The 19110-nt window shown below is 36.5% G+C and overlaps 2 protein-coding genes across 8 annotated transcripts; one reads left to right on the top strand and one right to left on the bottom strand.

Moving 5' to 3' along the window:
• Positions 1 to 1080: 1080 nt before the first annotated feature.
• On the top strand, positions 1081 to 5497 carry LOC122316733 (protein indeterminate-domain 12-like). The gene is made up of 3 exons (XM_043133478.1): positions 1081 to 2286; positions 2372 to 2768; positions 4429 to 5497. The coding sequence occupies exons 1-3, from the start codon at positions 2121 to 2123 to the stop codon at positions 5243 to 5245; spliced, it is 1380 nt and encodes a 459-aa protein (XP_042989412.1). The 5' UTR covers positions 1081 to 2120; the 3' UTR covers positions 5246 to 5497.
• A 3449-nt stretch (positions 5498 to 8946) lies between these two features.
• On the bottom strand, positions 8947 to 18845 carry LOC122315900 (hypoxia-inducible factor 1-alpha inhibitor). Of its 7 annotated transcripts, XR_006244194.1 has the most exons (16): positions 18625 to 18844; positions 18410 to 18514; positions 17859 to 17942; positions 17643 to 17759; positions 17380 to 17448; positions 17144 to 17270; positions 16735 to 16807; positions 16442 to 16558; positions 14691 to 14819; positions 14551 to 14569; positions 14264 to 14348; positions 13750 to 14078; positions 11118 to 11233; positions 10937 to 11030; positions 9908 to 10034; positions 8947 to 9531 (listed from the first exon to the last, which is right to left on the bottom strand). XR_006244194.1 is itself a non-coding variant. In XM_043132201.1 (15 exons), the coding sequence occupies exons 1-15, from the start codon at positions 18712 to 18714 to the stop codon at positions 10093 to 10095; spliced, it is 1659 nt and encodes a 552-aa protein (XP_042988135.1). In that variant the 5' UTR covers positions 18715 to 18845; the 3' UTR covers positions 9655 to 10092. The 7 variants fall into 7 exon arrangements, 5 of the variants coding, with proteins under 5 accessions (XP_042988135.1, XP_042988136.1, XP_042988137.1 ...); XR_006244193.1 differs by having other exon boundaries at positions 9908 to 11030; positions 18625 to 18845; XM_043132201.1 differs by lacking the exon at positions 8947 to 9531 and having other exon boundaries at positions 9655 to 10197; positions 18625 to 18845.
• Positions 18846 to 19110: the final 265 nt, after the last annotated feature.

Genomic DNA, 19110 nt, shown 5'->3' with positions numbered 1-19110 from the left:
GCCTGCCTGCATGCATATTCAAAAGATTTAGATCAAAAGATCAGTAATCCCACGCATAGGATTCCAAAAGGATTTTTATAATAAGATCAGCCACAATATTAGATATATGGCCGTGTGTTTGTACCGAAAGGTATCAATGCATATGCATATATATATATGGGTCCTCTATATATTTTTCTGCCCAGGTTTTAATTATGCCACTCGTGGCTTCTATTTTTAGGCCACCCAAGATATATAGGAAACCCTTTCTTCATTTTCAAAGACAGTATGCATGCAAGCCATCAATGTTGTATATATATATATATAAATCCACCCATTTATTTATCTGCAGAATAGGGCTAAAATGGAGAATTCGTGCTGCCTCCTTGGCTTTAGATTTGGGTTTGGAATAAAGGAAGTATAAAAAGGGAGAAAATAAAGAAGAAGCCTCCGAAATTCCCCTTGGTGGGGTTTCCAACTTAAGCACTTTCACTGCACTCTAGAATGTAAGAGAATAATAACAAAAGAAAGAGAGACAGAAAGGGGAGTAAAATCCTCAACCAAATAATGAAAAACAAGAATGTAATTAAGATTCCTCTCTAACCGAATAATCATTGAAAGTACACAATAATAGAAAAAGGACTAGTCATGCAAAACTAATTTCATTTGATTCGATCAATATCACCTAATTAATAATCATTCAAAAACGATTTGGGAAATTAAAATATTAAAGTTTCTCAATGTTTAAAACAAAAAATGTTAATAATAATGATGAAAATCATAATAATGAGTATGCTTCTATTGGTAATTAAGCAGAAAAAAGAGGATTTGGTAGTTATATCAAGCATGCTTAAACACTCGAGTTGGGACAAATTAATTTCTCGAAGGGAATTTGGAATATTAATTGAGATAAAGATAATATGAAAATGCATGCGTGATGATCAGTAACTTCATTAGTATTATTTTGTAGTTTGAGCTGTGCACGTAAGCTAAGATCAGAGTCAATCAATGAATCAATCATGTTAACGTGGGGTTCTATAAAAGGTGGAGATGGCCTATCTCTTAACACTTTGCCTTTACCGCCTCCCATTCTCTTTAAGCTTCGCACTCGCCGAAGTCTTCTTGTAAGCAATCCTTCCTTTTAATATGATTCCATGATCCAAATCGAGGGCCTTTTGAGATTTGGGTGTTTTATTACAGGAGCGAAAGAAAAGACAGAAAGTGCTAACATCATTCTCAAAGGAAAAGAAATCGAAAAAAAAAAAATAAGGAGAAATTTAGCTGAATCAAGTGGGTTGTGATTCTTCCAAGTCTTTTCTTATAGGCAGCCCTCATCTCTCTCTCTCACTCTCTCTCTTTCTCTCTCTCTCTCTCTCTCACTCTCTCTCTCTCTCCCCTTCACAGTATTCGAAGTCTTTGTTTTTTTTTTTTGGCTTCCCATCCTTTTTCTTAGGTTAATTTCTCTTATTTCTTTCCGTTTTTCTTTTTTTCCAATTTGCCACCCACACCTTAATTCTGCCTTTGTAATCATCACCCTCTGTACTCTGCCATCCACAACACCCAGCTACTGATTTTTTTCTATTTATTTTCTGTCCTTTCTTTGTCTACATATATAGAGAGAGAAAGGAGAAGGAAAGGGCTATCGGGTGGGGAAGATGTTTTAAGGAAAACCGGTCTTATTGTCTGTTCTTTCCATGTTATACTGCATGGTGAAAAAGCTCTTGATGGCTTTAAGAGAGAGAGAGAGTGAGACCGGAAAGAGATATATTTGAATCGATGCTGCAGAGTTGCTCAGGCAAGCAATCCATGGCCGGATAGCGACTTGGGGAATAACCCGTCGTCATCATCAACATCATCATTCTCTTCACGAGAGTAATTTTGCTTTTGCCAAACCAATGAATGATGCCTTTGTGTGGCTATATGTTACTGCCACCTGTTCTTCAACGAGCTTAATTAGTTATGTCCAAAGCTGGGATTATTATCTACTCCTGGGATGGCCTTTTTAGTCTGTTCAAAGGTGTAACAGTGGATAACTTGGAAGCAAGGATAAACTAGTGGAAGATTTTCAAACAAACAAATTAAAAGATCAGATTATTGGGATTTTTCTTGTTTCTCTCTTTTGGAGTTTTCTTCAGAGGCACATGTTTCCCGCAGCTATGTCCAATTCAACTTCTTTGTCTGAAGAAGCTAGTGTTTCTTCTGGTACTAGAGTTCAGGAGTATGGTGGGTTAAATCCAGTGCTTTCAACTATTTCTCCACAGCAGCCACAAAAGATCAAGAAAAAGAGAAGCCTGCCTGGAAACCCAGGTAAGATCTTTTTTCATGTCTCCTCAATTTTGCAACTAGATTTGTCTTATGTTCCTTTTAGGCTTAGTGCTTGAAGGTGTTTCAGACCCAGATGCTGAAGTGATTGCGTTATCCCCCAAAACCCTACTGGCCACCAATAGATTTGTATGCGAGATCTGCAACAAGGGTTTTCAGAGGGATCAGAACCTTCAGCTTCACAGGAGAGGCCATAACCTTCCTTGGAAGCTAAAGCAAAGAAACAGCAAAGAAATCAGGAAGAGAGCTTATGTTTGCCCTGAGCCTTCATGTGTTCATCACCATCCTTCGAGGGCTCTCGGTGATCTTACTGGAATTAAGAAACACTATTGCAGGAAACATGGGGAGAAGAAGTGGAAATGTGAGAAATGCTCAAAGATCTATGCAGTTCAATCAGATTGGAAGGCTCACTCGAAAACCTGTGGGACAAGAGAATATAGATGTGATTGCGGAACCCTTTTCTCCAGGTATACTTATTTATTTCACTGTCACATTAAAATGTTTTCCTTTTGATCTCTATGATTGATGCTTTCTTATCTATCATTCATCACTTTGGACTGCCATAGGACTCGCAAAAAGTGATCAACAATTTGAAGGGCAGTCTTCATCCTATTCTATTTTAGTTCTCAGAGGAGTTTTTTTTTTTATTTTATTTTTGGGTTTTTATTAGACTAGAATGGTAAGCCCTGCATGGAATATTTGTGGAGCTTAAATGCAGTGGCAGCTTGCATGAAAGTGGAGACTACTAATACAAGTTTCTGTTGCTGCTGAGCATTAGAAAGGGAAACTGATAGCAATATTTTTTAAATCTGAAGAGTCTAAGGCAATATATGAAAAGAACGAAAAAGGTAAAACCTAACGGAAGAATGCATGTAAACTTTTGTTTTTACACACTGTATCGTCTGTGATTCAATAGCAAACTTTGTTTTTTCTCATATATATATATATATATACACACACACACTTATGCATTGAAACTCTATTTTGTCGATGCATTACTGCCATTACATACACTTGATGAAGGCGATATTTCATGATATCTTCAATTTTATTTTGAGTAATGGAAAAAAGAAAATCTCAGGATTAATCATTTCCGGTCATGTATATAATACCTACTTTTTGGACGTCCTTTGTAACGGAGTGACTGCAGTCTCAAAAATAATGATTGAGGTCTGCTCTTATCGAGAAAAAGTTGCAAAATTAATTACTTTTGGGGTTTCATGGCCGAGAAAATCCGTGACCATTTTTTTTCATGAAGCATGCAATTAATTACTTGCTGCACACTGAATCTCTGAGCTTTCATGATTATGAAGACTGATAAATCTGCAGAAATGCCTGATTGTTTATTTGCTTTTTTTCTTTTTTCTTTTTTTCCCCTCTTTTCATTGTATCGCTTGGTACATGGGGCTACATGAATTGCTTATCTTTGTTTCATTCATGTGCTCAATTTCAGAGCACTTCTGCCACTGTGATTTTCCAAATCCTAGCGTTATCCATGCCCATTTTGCATGTGTGTGTATATATATACACACATATATAAATAAACATATCAATCAATCGTCATGCATCTCTCTCTCTCTAGCTTTGACCTCAAAGGTAATTAATCGTTTCGCTCCTTTATGTTCTGTAAGCTTTTTGACCTTTGATCAGTCTTTGCTATGCAATCCGCGTGCACGAGTTCTTAGCCTCTCATATTTTTCTTTTTCTTTTTATTTTTCTTTTGACTCGGAGATAAACTAGGGAAAAAGACAAGACATATTTGCATCATCAACGTTTGGGTGTAATTATGCAACATTCCTTCCCATGTGAGGACACAAGGAACTAAAGACGTTATTCCTTCTCATTGACATTCTTAGACCTGTCAATAGTAAAGCAAAAACATTGTACCATGAATAGAGATGAAAACCTACTATCTTCTTTCCATTTACTCAAGAAACAAGAAAAATACGTACAAAACAAAACTATCTCGGTTCCAGTACATGATTTGAGAGTAGAAGTGAAAAAGAAAGCATAGAATAACTTAGAATTAAGTCAATATGAATCCGTAACAGATATATCAAACTCTCTACTGATTGCTCATCTGCACATCATTGTTTCTCTCTAATTTTCATATTGTGAATACTGCAGGAAGGACAGCTTCATTACCCATCGAGCGTTTTGTGATGCATTGGCTGAGGAAAGTGCAAGAATCTCAGCAAACCAATTAGCCACCACAAATAACCCAACAGTCCAACCTCTGATCTTCCCCTTTCCAACGTCCCAACACTTCCCAACCCCGCCACAAACCCACATCTCCCTCACTCCCTGGGATCCCGCTCAAAACTCTAACCCCAGTTCCACCCACAACCCAGTTCAAATCAAGCCTGAAGCTCACTATTTCCAAATGCCTCAGCATTTCTCATCTCAGCAAACTTTCTTCCAAGAGCCACAATCACAGCAGGCACATCAGCACCACAAGGCCTTGATAACCTCACCCTTCCAAACCCTCCACGTGACTAGTAACCAAACCACGTCAAACTCTGCCACGTCAGCCCACCTCTCAGCTACTGCACTCCTCCAAAAGGCTGCAACCGTCGGTGCAGCAGCCAGTGCAGCCCAACAGGCTCAGTCGATGGGCCACATGACTCACTTAAACAACATGGGCGAGTTTGGAACAGTGTCGACTCAGATGAGCCCAGTACTGAGTCACATGTCGACCGAGTACATGGGTGGATTCAAGTCGGGAGACCTTTCCCAGTGGCAGAAGACTGACCGTCGTCTGACAAGGGACTTTCTGGGTCTGACAGATGGCAATGGTACTCTTGGTACTGAAGTACTCGGACATGGGGGTCATGTTAACGTTAGCGTTAATGTTAAAGACATGCTAAGGTTCACGAGAGGTGTAGATCAGTTCCAAGGTTTCGGATTCTCAGAGCCTGCCTCGGAAACGTGGGGGGATTGTTGAGGCAAAATACCCTTGCAAAATTAGCCCCCCACCCTCCTTAATTTCTCTGCATATCCCTAAAAGCAGTTTCGATCGTTTTTGTGCTCATTTGCATGCGTACGTACGTTTTCATTTCATTTCCTAAATGTTTGTTGTTCGTAGCACTGTTCTTTTTAAAAGGAGTATGCTACCCATTTAGTCCTTAAATATAAAATTTAACATTCTACATTAGTATTAATTAATATTGAAGTCGGCTAGTTTTGCCATTAGCAATTTCCCTCTCCACGTTCCTTTCATTTTCTTTCCAGCAGGCCAGTACTCTCGTAACTCCTCATTCCATACGTGTCTCTTTCTTTCTTTTGGCTCTTATATAGTTGTATATATTCCCTTCCAGCCTCCCTTCTGCACATTAATTATGGTATTCAGGCACATGATATATATAATGTTGCAGAAAAATATCACGTAGTTACAGACCAACGTACAGGCCAGGATCAGGAGGTTTATTACTTCATTTTCTCCTAACGACCTATATATTTCATTTGAATTTTATTTTTTATAACCCCCGCCCCCACCCTAAAGAAGAAGAAAAAAAAGTACTTGCAACGCCCACCACACCCCCCACCGCCACGGCCCCCCCCTTCTCTCTCTGGTTCTCTATAATGGTATCGTTAATGGCAGCTAGCTAGCTTGTTCATACATGCGAGCCAAAATCATTCAAAGAATACACCAATTGCCAATAGGGTACTGGTGATCACCATGCACTGGACCCCACGTTTACTTGATTTTCAAGATACTGTTTGTGTTTGTTTTTTATCTGCTGATAAATCGATCAGTACTAAACTTGCCCTAGCTAGCAGTTGCACGTGCCCACTATCCTTCGTTGCCTAATGATCAATTAATTAACAGTACTATGTACCAATCCAAATGATCAAGGAATTAGCTGGTTGATCCCAATTATTTCCCATCATTTTCGAAGCTGATCAAAGCTTTAATTTTCATGCATTGGTCCCTTTTGATAGGTCGACTTCGGTAGTACTGCAGCTACGAACCGGCAATAGTACTATTATTCATGATATTCAAAGTTTAATTTGTCTCGACAAATTAATTAATGACGTTAAACTTCGATGTTGGATGGTAATTAAGAGATGTGACAAGAGAATAATCCAGGGCTACTCATTATTATAGGAGGTTATAATAACTTGTGTTCGATCGATTGCAACATTTTATACGAGACATGATGCATGCACCACAGGCCACTAGGTCACAAGGAATATATATATTATAATATTAAGCTTCCTTCTTTTCTTTTATTTGTGCTTTTCCATTTTGACTCAAAAGCTTAATTAATTAATTTTCAATTTAATACATTCGATAGATATGTTTAGATCGAGATTTAATTTAAATCCGAACCCTTCATCAGATTTTATATCAAATTATTAATGAAAATTGTTGATGTGAACCTCAATAATATTTGAGCTGACATATATATTTTCTACTACTAATTATTGTACGTAAGGCTATAATTAATATGATTTGGCTGTAAAGATCACTAATAAGCAGGTGCGAGATGTATGTCATGCGTCTGATCTTGATCCAGTGGACAAATATTATGTTGCATTTTTGCTTAATTTCGTTGTTCTTAACCGCTTATATATATGTTGCACTTTCTCTCCGTAGTAATTTCCTTAATTAGCCGTGAAAAGGTTAGGAAAGAAGAAGAAATAATATTAAAGCAAGTGCGTAGTTTATTTTTCTTCCTCGAAGATTAAGCAATAATCAATGCGATCGAGATTATAATGAGGTAATCGTGTCGGTAAAGGGCCATACCAGCTTACAGTGTAGTATTATGATGATGATGATCGTCTTATGAATATGCCCTTCAACCAACCAAACCCTAGAACAAATGAAAGTGACAGCTAGCTAGCTAGGCTACAATTTGATTAATTGATTAATTGTACTGAGACTATTGCATGCATGCAATTAATGAAGTCATATCAACCCACTAAAATAATATATATAGGTGCATGCCTCTCATGATTAATTATTATAAGCTAGAAAATTCGATATTCCATGTTCATGATCAATGGCATATTTTTCAGTACCGTTAGTTTTTTCCACGCGTAATATTAGTATTGTCTTCCAGAAAATTATGCAGACTTCGCGCTAACAAATGACCCTAATCTAGAACAACTTGATGATCAGTTTCATTAATTGGGCTTTGTTGCGTATTATTAATGCAGAAATACTTTAATTATAAAGAAATTATATAAAAGTAAATTTATATACTAATCACACGACTTGAAAATTTTTATTATAAAATTAATCTAACATATCATATAAAATTATATATATCAGTTTAATTTTTTAGAATCTTTTTGTAGCTCATGTAGTACTTCTCTTAATGCATTCCTCGTGAAAATGAAATTTCTAGCACCGCGAAAATTGCGATCATCCGCAAGAAAACATGTTAAATGCAAATCGTCTAAAAAAGCTTCCAAATATCTTCTACGTACGTGGGTCCCTTGAGTTGCCAGAAAAGAACTAAAAATACAAAGAAGCTTTTGACACATGCATAGACTGACACCTCCAAAAATACCAAACGGCGGGGAAAAAATGTAAAAGGTTGAGACAATGTTTTTGAATGAATCGTCTTGAAACCCTTCATTTTCAATACGAAGAATGATGACTAGGAGAGTGGAAAAGTAGGACATGCATGCAGTACATCGATAGTAGTCACTTCGGAAATTTCGAGCAAATTCATGCTTTTAATTCCTCCTCACATTGAATGCAATGATTAATTGAAGGACTAAAAAGTTTAATCAAATTCCAAGAAATTTTTTTCCTCGCTGCTTTATTTGGACGTACTAAGAGGATATTGGATAATTCTAAAGAAGTTTAGCCTTTTTCTAAAGGAGTTGGTATACATCATCTAGAGGCTGTAAAACCTGCTGTGAGCGTGAGTGAAAAGGCACTAAGTTGATGGATCGATGGAGTATGTGTATTTGCGCGCTGGGTGTGATGGTGGTCCGGCACACACTAGTGCTAAAACAAAGGGAGGAAAAAGAAAAAAAAAAAGGAAAAGAAGGGAAAAGAAAAGAAAAGGAGGGGAAAGATGAAAAAAATAATTAAGAACATTAATGTCAACGGTTATGAAAAAGATGCTTGATGCAACTTTGAAAGTTTGAATGACGATTTTTTTTTTTTTAATTTCCTTGACGACTAAGTCCTTTATAAATTTCTGTGCACGTCCCCATATCGCAGCCTTTGGTTGGCAGCTGCAGCTAAGCAATTTACAAGAAGAACCCCACATACCAAGCTCCCTTGAAGTTTTCTTTTTGTATTGGTAAGTAGTTACTGTCACTGAACCCACAATGGAGAATAAGAAAAGGTGCATTAATTAGTTGTTTTATGCGCTTTTTATCTTACATCCAATTATTAGGGTTTAGATACATTACTGGGAGAAATATCACATATAAGGTTTAGGGCTAAGTTGAACCTAAAAGGGTCTGATTTTGTACATGGTGATCACCCAAAGAGGAATTCCTCAAGTAGTTTTATGTACCTAGATCTACTTATCAAAAAAAAAAAAAAAAAAAACAGTTTTACGTACCTAGATCTTTTGAAGACTATCCAAAAAAGGAATGGGGCATGCAGCAGGCAAAGTTCCTTGCCACTACAACAAAGTATATTCACCATATGAGAGAGAGAGAGAGACCTTGGGATTAATGAAAGGAAGGTTGGTTGTTATGGTATATCCAAGCTTTTAGAAAGTATATTTCTAAGTGGCAGGATTTAGGTACAATACATGCCATTTGCCTAGTAAAAAAGACTGCTTCTTTTTATCTTCCTCGCTGCACTACCAGACAAACCAAAAGCTTCTCTTCTATTCCCTTTCCCTCCCACCCTCTTCCTCTCCCAAGAACACTTTCATATGTCATCTTCCCCGTCAGGGAATCAACTCATGAAACCTTCCCTTTTGCCTCGTTCTCCCTTCCAATCCTAATAATTACCAAACCTTCTTTTTCATGCTTTTCTCTCCTTTCCCCCCCTTCAGCCTCAAATCCCCATACAGAACTCTCTTTAGCCTTTCACACAAACTTCAAGAGAGGATTACCACATAATAACACATTAAAAAAACACAGGTACATTTTCACAAAGTTACTAATTATTAATAGCCTTTTCCATCACAAACTGCATACTTCGATCTAGCCATAACCCAAGGGTGTCTAATTTTGAACGAGGCCACTGGTAATGTGTAATGGGTCCACCACTATTTTCTCCTCATTGTAGCTTCTCTCCTTAAACATCTGCGAAGCCCATTGTTTAAGGCAATTTCAGTCCCCTCAAACTAGTTATGGCTCCACATGGATTTGAAATAAACTATAAAAGGTGTAAATTTAGTTCGTAAATACAGTAACATGTTTGCACCATTTCAATAAAGATTTTATGCAACTTGCATTTGCACATGCCTTCTATCTGAATTACCAAGTTATTTTAACTATGAACCTCTCTTTAAATACGTAGAGTATTCATGGACCATGTTGTATCTGACATGAGGGAATGATTTCAAGGAGTTGCATTGCAAGAGATGCACAGCACTGTTCAAAGTAATGGTCCATATATAGTATACAAAACTGTGGACTACTCCCATCAAAAGTTACCAATTCGTACAAAAAGCCTCACCTGTGAACATGAATGAGATGCTCTCCTGAGATACAAGCTGGGAAAGTTGTTAAAACAATCATTTAATCCCTCACTTTGGTCCATCCAAGTTTACTCCAATATATTTATCCAACACATTCTTGAATGCCTGCAATGTAAAGCAGCGAAAACAAAGATTTACAAAAAATACAAACCAACACAATGCATCATTGCTCCTCTAGATTTGGTATATCCTGGACAATTATTCGAACTGCTGTTAGGTTATATTTTGGATATTTCATGGGCAATGTCAGGAAGATCTTGTAGGCAGCCTGCTCATCATGAATTGGTCCTCATAAATGGGCAAAAAAAAAAAAGTTAAAGACAATCCTTTAGCAGGTAAAGCAATTGATATGCATGTCCACTGAAATGATAACTATGTCTACTGTCTACTGGGAAAATGTAAATAACAAAAGGGGGAGAGAATGTAATGTGGACTAAGACATTCCGTGCCGAGAAAAGATAAAGACTTCAATTCATGTAAAGAGGATGTTGTCAAAGTTGAACCAGAACACAAATCTACAATGAGCCTGGACAACAAGAAGTTAACAGGAAAATTTATACATGACAAAAAATAGCACAATTTAAACTCCAAGGTCACAGACAGAATCTAGAAAACCCACCAGGACAAGGTCTGAGGGGAGGAACTTGATGTTAAATGCTTGAAGAGATTTAAAAGAATGAACATTTTTTAATCTCTATGCATGTGGTGAACAACGGATTCAGCACTGTTCGCTACCTACTTCATCCAAATGAACCCTATTTCTTGAACTAGATAAACTCAACAAAAGGGACCCTTGGTTCAGGCATGCAGTAACTCTAAATATTTCAGCCTTCCCAGAGAGCCATATCCAACACCAGATTCCCACCAAAATACAGTGTTTTCATCTGTTGGGACACGCTGCTAGAGTAAACAATGTGCAGGTGTATTTCATCACAATTAAAAGAACAAAATGACAATATTATCAAATGCGATAATCCTAATCCACAAAAACAAGAGCTCAACATTACCCGGAGGGCAAATGACTCTTTGCCATTTAGAATGGCGTCCATTGCAGTAAACTGATCATCAAATGCACCATAAAAGACCTGGTAGAATTTGTTCCTGAGATCATAAAGATGATATAGCCAATCAAAACCTAGGCAAATCCTTTAATTTTTTATGCAGGGGATAAGTGAAATTAGTAAATACCGATCTTCCTCAGAGATCTGTTGATCTATCTCATCAAATTTCCGTGTAAGAACTTCTGCCCCCACCGGTGAAAGCATATGAAGTATTAGAGCCTCTAAAGTTCTTGGGAAGTTGTGCTGATGAAAAACGAAATGTATTTAGTTTGACGTACTTGCAGGTAGAATAACGCTAACGTTTTGAGTGCTGAAAAAAATTGAAGTACACAAGTGTACAACAGATTCCCATAAAGAATTTACAATTTAAAACATATGGGATCTACAAAATCAGAATTAGAAAAAAAATTAGCCCCATCAATTCCACTTAGCCATTCTTACAAAGATCACAAAACAATGAAATCTCAACAATGATATTCTTAATGCCATCAAAAGTATATGATAGTTCCTTCTTTCCCAGTAATCCACAGAAGGCATAGAGAAGCAATCCAAATAAAACTATATTTATGCCAATCAAACAATCTTTTCAAGCTAAAATGTTCATGAACCACCTTTCTAATCATCAACCATTTAAAGATGATTTTCTTTGGATTGCTAAAGACAATTGTAACAAACAGACGGTCAACAGATTCTCTTTTACTTTTCCACAGGCAATACCAATTTACTGTAATGACAATTCAATTTGAGATTACCCAAATTACCAATCATAATAATTACATTTAGTTAACAATTTCATTGTAGAATAATTTTTTAAAGAAATTTCCTGAAGATTTTCTATACCAAATACTCTCTTAAAGACATTTCTCCCTATTTATAACCTCTTAAAGCTTCAAAATAAGCTTTTCCCAATTCTGACCAGTTGTATATACCACGAACCCTATTTTCTATTACATCTCAGTTTCCATCTCATACAATCAGCTTCACTAGCCAACAAAATACTAGAATACAACATGACCAAAAGAGAATCAACAAGTTCCAACTCTCAATCATAAAAGCCCCAAACAAACCTGAGATTCCAAATGCAAAGCCCAATAACGCACATCAGATCCAAAAAGTGGACAGCATCCTTAGTCTCAACAATTAAAAAACAAATCAGGGCATGGTTCCTTTAAATCTCAATCCCCATATCAGACATTTTGTCAAAACCAGATCTGCCTTCCATTTCCTAACTTAAAAGAAACAAAACCAAAGAACCTATCTCAACTAGAGTTAATACTTCTCCAAAGATACCCATGGGGCCTCTATACTCTTGAGAAGTCTATATCTACCCCACACCTCTCCCTATTTTACAATAAAGTGCCATTACCAATTTACCTGATAGAGCTAGGTTAGAAGTATTCAACTTCCTCACACTCAACACCCTATGCATCATAGAAGACTAAACCCTATTCCATTCCACCGAGTGGAACTTAATTCTTCATTTGACACACAATAAAAGGTCCTGCTGGAGATTCTCCGCCAATTACCAACATGGGCAAGAATGGCGAATAGAGAAAATAAGTGGGGAGACTACTTTTAAGTAGCTTAATTTTATTTAATCTATCCAATCTTTTCGTCATTCTTTCCAAAACCGAACCGCATTTCGTAGTAAAAGTACCAAGGGAAAACCAAAATAGCTTGTTGTAAAGATCCCACCTAACAACACAATAATTCTACGAACTCCACATCTTCAGTTCCCCCACCTAGCACTAATTCACTCATCCCAACTTAACATTTAAACCTGACAATCCATAACCTTATATGCAAACAAGTCAAAAGTAGCATCACAGAGAGAGAGAGAGAGAGAGAGAGAGAGAGAGAGAGAGAGAGAGAGAGAGATGCAATCATCTGCAATCCATAACACCCCCCACAACAACAACAAAAACACCCTAACCTGGAAACTAAATAAACCACCACCCACAGAAGCTCTCAGCAGCAGTTGACAAAAGGTCTCCATAACAAGAATAAACAATAGGAGAGAAAAGCTTTAAAAATTAATCAGAAATAGTTATCATCAAATGGCCTAACATTTTTTTTTATTATTATTTTACTGAATAAATGGCCTAACATACGAGGACCTTATTTGGATTGCAGTCTCTGAAGTTCTTAATCAATGATATATTGGATCTATAGGATATATTGGACCATACAGCTGCAGCTGCAGCTGCAGCAGCAGCAGCCCTCCTGCAACTTACAATTGGAAACCAAGAAACAAATGAAAGAAGCTATTCCTGTAATAAGATTGCTTTTGGTGATGTGGTCAAATTCCTTCCAACTTTACTTGTAATATCTATTACTGCAAATTTTAAAGTGATGGCAAAGTCAATGTGATAAGCAGAGTGATTGGAGTTATTTCTTTTAGTTAGAGACTTAGCCAATAGAAACTGCATTGGTCTAAAAATTAAGAACTAAATATTTTCAAAATATTTCCAGAAAGAAATGATAGGGTACAAAAATATAAAGAAAGCAAGGAATTGGAGAGCAAAATCACCTAATTCCCTCACTTTCGTTAACACTATGTTTGCCACACAGGCGAACCCACTGAGGGGAAAGAGATAACTCGCTCACTAAATTTTCTTTAGTACTAGTCCAGCAACAACTTACATAAAAGGAACCATTTAGATTCAATAAAACTTTCCTATACATATTGAGTATAATTAATTAAGATAAGTGCCAAACTCGTATAAAAAAATAAAAGCTTCATAGGACTACAAACTCACCGCCATATTAAGAAATACATGTTGCAGCACACTTGATTCGAGGGTACAAAGAATTTTAGCAACCTGGTCATCTTCCAAATGAAATAAATTAGCTGTCACAACTTTCTTGTTTTCACCTTTCACTCCGGAATCAGAATCATTTACTGAAGTGTATTGTGCCGGTTGACACCGATCAGAAACCTTAACATGCTCATGAACCAGAGAAACAAGTTCATGAAGCACCTGGAGAGTAACAGGTTCCAGCTCATGCAGCATATTCCCATGCTGCAGTTCTTTCCCTTTCAAAATTGTCTTCTCAAACGCTCCATCCAATTCATTCTCAAGATGATCTGGTTATTAAATATCAACATCATGATGTAAGTAACACTAGAAAACTACCAGCATAGAAATGAGCAGCAAATTCCTCTTTCTTCTATTGACATAAAAAAGAAAAGAAGAAAAGAAATACTAGAACGCAAATAGGGCAAAAAATCTAGACATATTGAAAGATTCAGCAGGCTTAAAAGAAACCGACCTACTTTTCCATTACTGGGCAGCTTACTTAATTGCCTCTTTATTTTCCCCATTCCAGTAGAAGGTGTCTTACTTAGAGCATGGTCCTGTCCTAATTACACACGACCAAACGTATAAGCACTCACTAATATCCTCCTTACTTTTAACCATTTTTAATAAAAATAAATCATTTAAAAAAAAGAGGAATCATGATAGAAAAAGGGATTGTTTATTCCCCCCCTTCCCCCGTTTCCAAAAAATGTTAATTGCAAAATGTATTCGGCATAACATATGTAAGTGAGTACGCACCATCTCTTTGTCTGTCAATCTGCAATTCACAACATTAATTAAATGAGCAAAAGATGCATGAAATCAACACAGCTAAAGTTAGCTTACTGTACTAGCACTGCTTAAGTGACATATTTGGAAAGAATATATACTACAAGTACCTTCTCAATATTCTGCGCAAATAATATGCATCCATATGTTCTGAGTCTTCTGACATGCGAGACATCATGTTCGACTGCCACCAAAAGTTAATAGCAATGGTCAAATCATCACTGTCTACTTGGTGGAACCTGTTACAAACAGGAAAAAAAAATCACCTAACCTGAAGATTCACATTAAACAAAAACCAATATATTATAATAATGAGTAAATGCTATAATGGTCTAAAATAAGACATATGAACAAGAACAAAAGAACTAACAAATTACACTAGCAATGTACCAAAAACTGCCGTAAGTGGGAATAAAACAAATAGGCATTTCAAGAGCATAAAGGTTGTGTCATTGAACACTGAGATCGCATTTATGCCTTCACTCAACTGCATCCCCCAGTTAGCCCATAAAGGTTACATATTAGTCACTGATAGCCTAAAAGTTTCTAGCACATCATTTAGTGCATATCTTAACAATATAAATGGATGCAGTTGTAGAAAATACTTAGTTTATATGTTTTAATGATTCTCTGCAACAATTTTTCCAGTGGAGCTCTAGAAGAAAATAGTTCGCTATAGGCTTTAACAGCCCAATAGTTTGCTCTCAAAACATGATTTCTTTTTTTTTTAATGATAGGTAATCAAGAAATTATATTCATAGAAGTAGGCAAAGCCCAAGTACACAAGAAGTATACATGAGGAACATCTAGCTAGAGGTTACAATAGAAAGTAGAAGGTCAAGGATACTTAGTCCATTACAAACTTTTTTTGATAGGTAATCAAGAAATTATATTCATAGAAATAGGCAAAGCCCAGGTACACAGGAAGTGTACATGAGGAACACCTAGCTAGAGGTTACAATAGAAAGTAGAAGGTCATGGACACTTAGTCCGTTACAAACTCTTAGGAAATTATTTCTGAACTGTGTTGTAATCAAAACACAAAATATTAGGTGGAAATAATACTTTGGAATTAGTGTGCATTCTGTGATATATGGAACTATTTTTTTTTCCCTTATTGAACTGTTTGGATTCATGATAGTATTCATAAAAAACAATAATCAAGATGATGATGATGATGACAATTTAAATGAAAATTTAAACATAGTAGTAAAAGTAATTATGAGTGATTTAGTTAGAACACCAACATAAATAAAGACGGCACAAGCAACAACTGGAACAAAAATAGTGCGGCCAAGGAACAAACTATATCTGTGCAGAGAAAATTCTGTGCACCCCCAGGATTAGTCGGGATGTTGTTCCTTCACACCCGGTGCCAATAAAAAAAAAAAAATTCTACCACAATTGAAGATGATATGGTTATAGATGGAGATAAATAAAATGAAATACGTTTTCAATGAAAGAACCCCATGATAACAATGTGTGACGGAAGCAGATGAATGAGTGATCCACATAAATGACACAAGCATGGATCAGATTTTGCCATGCAGCATTTCCCAATGATTCATTAATAAAGATACTAGTAAGATTCAGATTTTTCCTTCTGTTTACAACAACCATGCATACATTGCACAACTATCCAAATTTGACAGTTATGATTGGAATGAGAAAATTATAACTCATAAGCACACAAACAGTCATCACGAAAAAGCAGAACATGCAAGAGAGGTGGATAGAGAGAGTGAACCCAGAAACTACTAAACTTGAACAGAGTTGATATCATACATGATGGGAAAAAAAGGAGAGAAGGCTTCTAACAAAGACAGCGTTGTTATAGATAGACTTCAATTTAAAACCTTACCAGCCTTCAGGAATGAAAAGTGCATCACCTGCCTGAAGAACAACCCTCTGCGAGTACTCAATGGAGCATTTTGCTCTCGGATAAATTGAAAAATCAGGGTTTTCTAAAGCAACAGAACTGCAAGATGTATAAAATATTTTTAAAAAGAATATATGCCAGACTACAGAGAAGTTAAAATCTGAAAATCATCTATGTCATCAAGAAATATGAGGTCTTCAATTTTATGTATCTCATGCTTGTAAAAAAAAATACAAAGAACTAATTTTCTGTTACCAATATAGAAAGTAGCATACCTGTGATTTGAGGCCTCCCCATATATTGGCTTTGGGTATAACATGGGGCTAGCAGAAGGAGGCCATAAGATAACTGCAAAGCATAGAATTTCCACAAAAATATAAATAATATGAACACAGTGAAGTCTCTAATCTAGCAGCCAAACACGATACAATGTAGAACATGAGAATAAATTGTTGCGACCACTGCACCAGTTGAGCTTCAAATATGTTGAAGCTAATGTGAACTTCTGTTTTGACAAAAACTAATGCCAGCATGGTTTTGCAACTAAAAAAACAGCTTTACAGTAAAAAGATGCAAAGAAAATCCCCACCCCCCTCTCTTTCATTTTTAGTGATAATTAGGGCATTCCCTCTGCAAGCACATTCAAGGAATCCATCAATAAGGAAATCAAAAGAATTCCTTCACCTTGTTTGCTGCCAGCAACTATGCATAGAAGGTTGTGGTGAGGATCATAGTGAGTACTTGATCTAGATTTAGCACTGTTCATCCACAGGTTGATAGAAGCAAAAACTCTCCTCTCCAAAAATACAGGCTGCAGAATTCCACCAATGTTAATTAGAAAAATAAAATTTGTGAAAAGACTCCTTTGGGGAGAGCAATAGAAATAGACAAAAGAGAACCATGGAAAGAAATATACTAACCACTTCAATATCTTCCCTCAGAGATTCCAACTGAACCCTTTCCTCATTGTCAGCATTCATAATCGGTACCTAAATTACATGTCCTCAAATACTGATTCCATACTTTGTATTCTATTACCTCCATCAAAAAATTGAATAAGGGAAGCAAAGTATAAACTAAAAACAGCCAAGGTACGGCCCCAACAGCAATATAAAAAGAAATAATTAATTTTATAGTAAAATCAACAGAAATATCAATTATACTAAAGCCTTGAGTTTCAAACCTGCGCTAAATAGATTTGTTCAGAAGCATCATCTTTAGGCTTGCCGTCAGTACCACAATCTGTGTTTTGCTTCCGTTGTTTACAATAATCAAGGAAAGTAGAAAATGGTAATGGAACCTAGAAAAAGAAAAAGAAAGAAAGCAATTGGAGCTAGTATTAGCATAAGAAAGCAACTCAAAGCTCCAGAATGTTGACAAAACTATACAGCATCATTACCCTCTCATGACTTCTCAGATCACCATAAAAGACAGGCGCAGATCTTGTTAGCATTGCCTCCACAGTACACGACCCTACCCATTCCTATATCCCCATTAAAGCAAAGTAAAAAGTAATTAATTCGATATATATAATCAGAAAATTAATTACAGAAAAAGCAATGTCTGGAACGATCTTTGTAGTTAACTCCAAAAGCATATGACCATAGTTTAAATGGGATGCAAAGGCTAAACCTTTTATGGCATCATTTAAATATGTTAGCCCCTGTCCTCACACAATAAATGATAGATAGTGGGCAAGCGCACATGTTAACAACAATCTTATTTTATTGAATTTCTCAGTTCTCGAAGCATTATTACATATAGTTATAGCCATCATTAGACATGTTGCCATAACTTGGAATGAAATTATTTGAAATCCAGGGAATTTTCGGTTTTCAGATTAATTTTCTCACTTCTGAAAGCAAATAACGCGGTGTTTTAAGCTTTTAAAAAGCAAGAACATCTCTTACAAAATCCAAATCAAACAGCACCTACGCAAGCCGGTCTTACAATCAATAAAACGGAGCTGGAAGAAACCTGCAAATAGTCGAGGCCACCATTCGATGGATTCCACTTAGCCAAGGCTTTCCAGTCCTTGATGCATCCAGTAAATACCTTCAAATATTTTTTTTGAAGAGAGAGAGAGAGAGAGAAGGAACCAGAGAGTGAATAATATTTTCCTGATAAACGAAAAGAGAATCATAAGTCGGGACTGAGAATCATACCGCAGGGACATTCCGGGATTCGGCGAGAGACTCGAATTCAATGGACGAAGGAAGATTTTCGAATCTTTGGACTGGAAGGGACTCATCCATTTTCCCGGTGGTGTACTGATAACGCTCCCGACAAGGGAACAACGAACAAAGGCTTCGGTTTTTGTAGAACCTCGAATCAGAGGTGGATGCTGCTAGCGGGCCGCCCCCCCTACCTCTTCACGTACCGTTAAGAGGGGTGAAAGTTCAATCCGGAACCGGCATAGACAAGACCGGACCGGATCCGGTTTTAGACCGATTTGGTTTGGGACCGATTTCATGTTTCCACAAACCAGCTAGAGTCGATCCGATTTCGATTGTAAGATTTTTGGACCCAGATCGAATCGAACCGGTTCGTATTTATATATATAATTAATAATTAATATTATATAAAATATTTTTATATTATAATTTATAATATAAAATTATAATATTAAACATAAACATTTGTTTAATCAT

Source organism: Carya illinoinensis, chromosome 7 (genome assembly GCF_018687715.1).
Source record: "Carya illinoinensis cultivar Pawnee chromosome 7, C.illinoinensisPawnee_v1, whole genome shotgun sequence".
Taxonomy (NCBI): Eukaryota; Viridiplantae; Streptophyta; class Magnoliopsida; order Fagales; family Juglandaceae; genus Carya; species Carya illinoinensis.
This window is presented reverse-complemented; position numbering and strand designations above follow the sequence as displayed.

Coding starts and splice junctions, on each gene's coding strand:
- LOC122315900 (XM_043132198.1), bottom strand. CDS start 18,714: ATGGATGAGTCCCTTCCAGTCCAAAGATTCGAAAATCTTCCTTCGTCC. Junction 17,760..17,858: donor ATCTGAGAAGTCATGAGAGG/GTAATGATGCTG, acceptor TTCTTTTTCTAG/GTTCCATTACCATTTTCTAC. Junction 14,079..14,263: donor GCCCAGTAATGGAAAAGTAG/GTCGGTTTCTTT, acceptor TTTAATAACCAG/ATCATCTTGAGAATGAATTG.
- LOC122316733 (XM_043133478.1), top strand. CDS start 2,121: ATGTTTCCCGCAGCTATGTCCAATTCAACTTCTTTGTCTGAAGAAGCT. Junction 2,287..2,371: donor AAGCCTGCCTGGAAACCCAG/GTAAGATCTTTT, acceptor AAGGTGTTTCAG/ACCCAGATGCTGAAGTGATT. Junction 2,769..4,428: donor TGCGGAACCCTTTTCTCCAG/GTATACTTATTT, acceptor TGAATACTGCAG/GAAGGACAGCTTCATTACCC.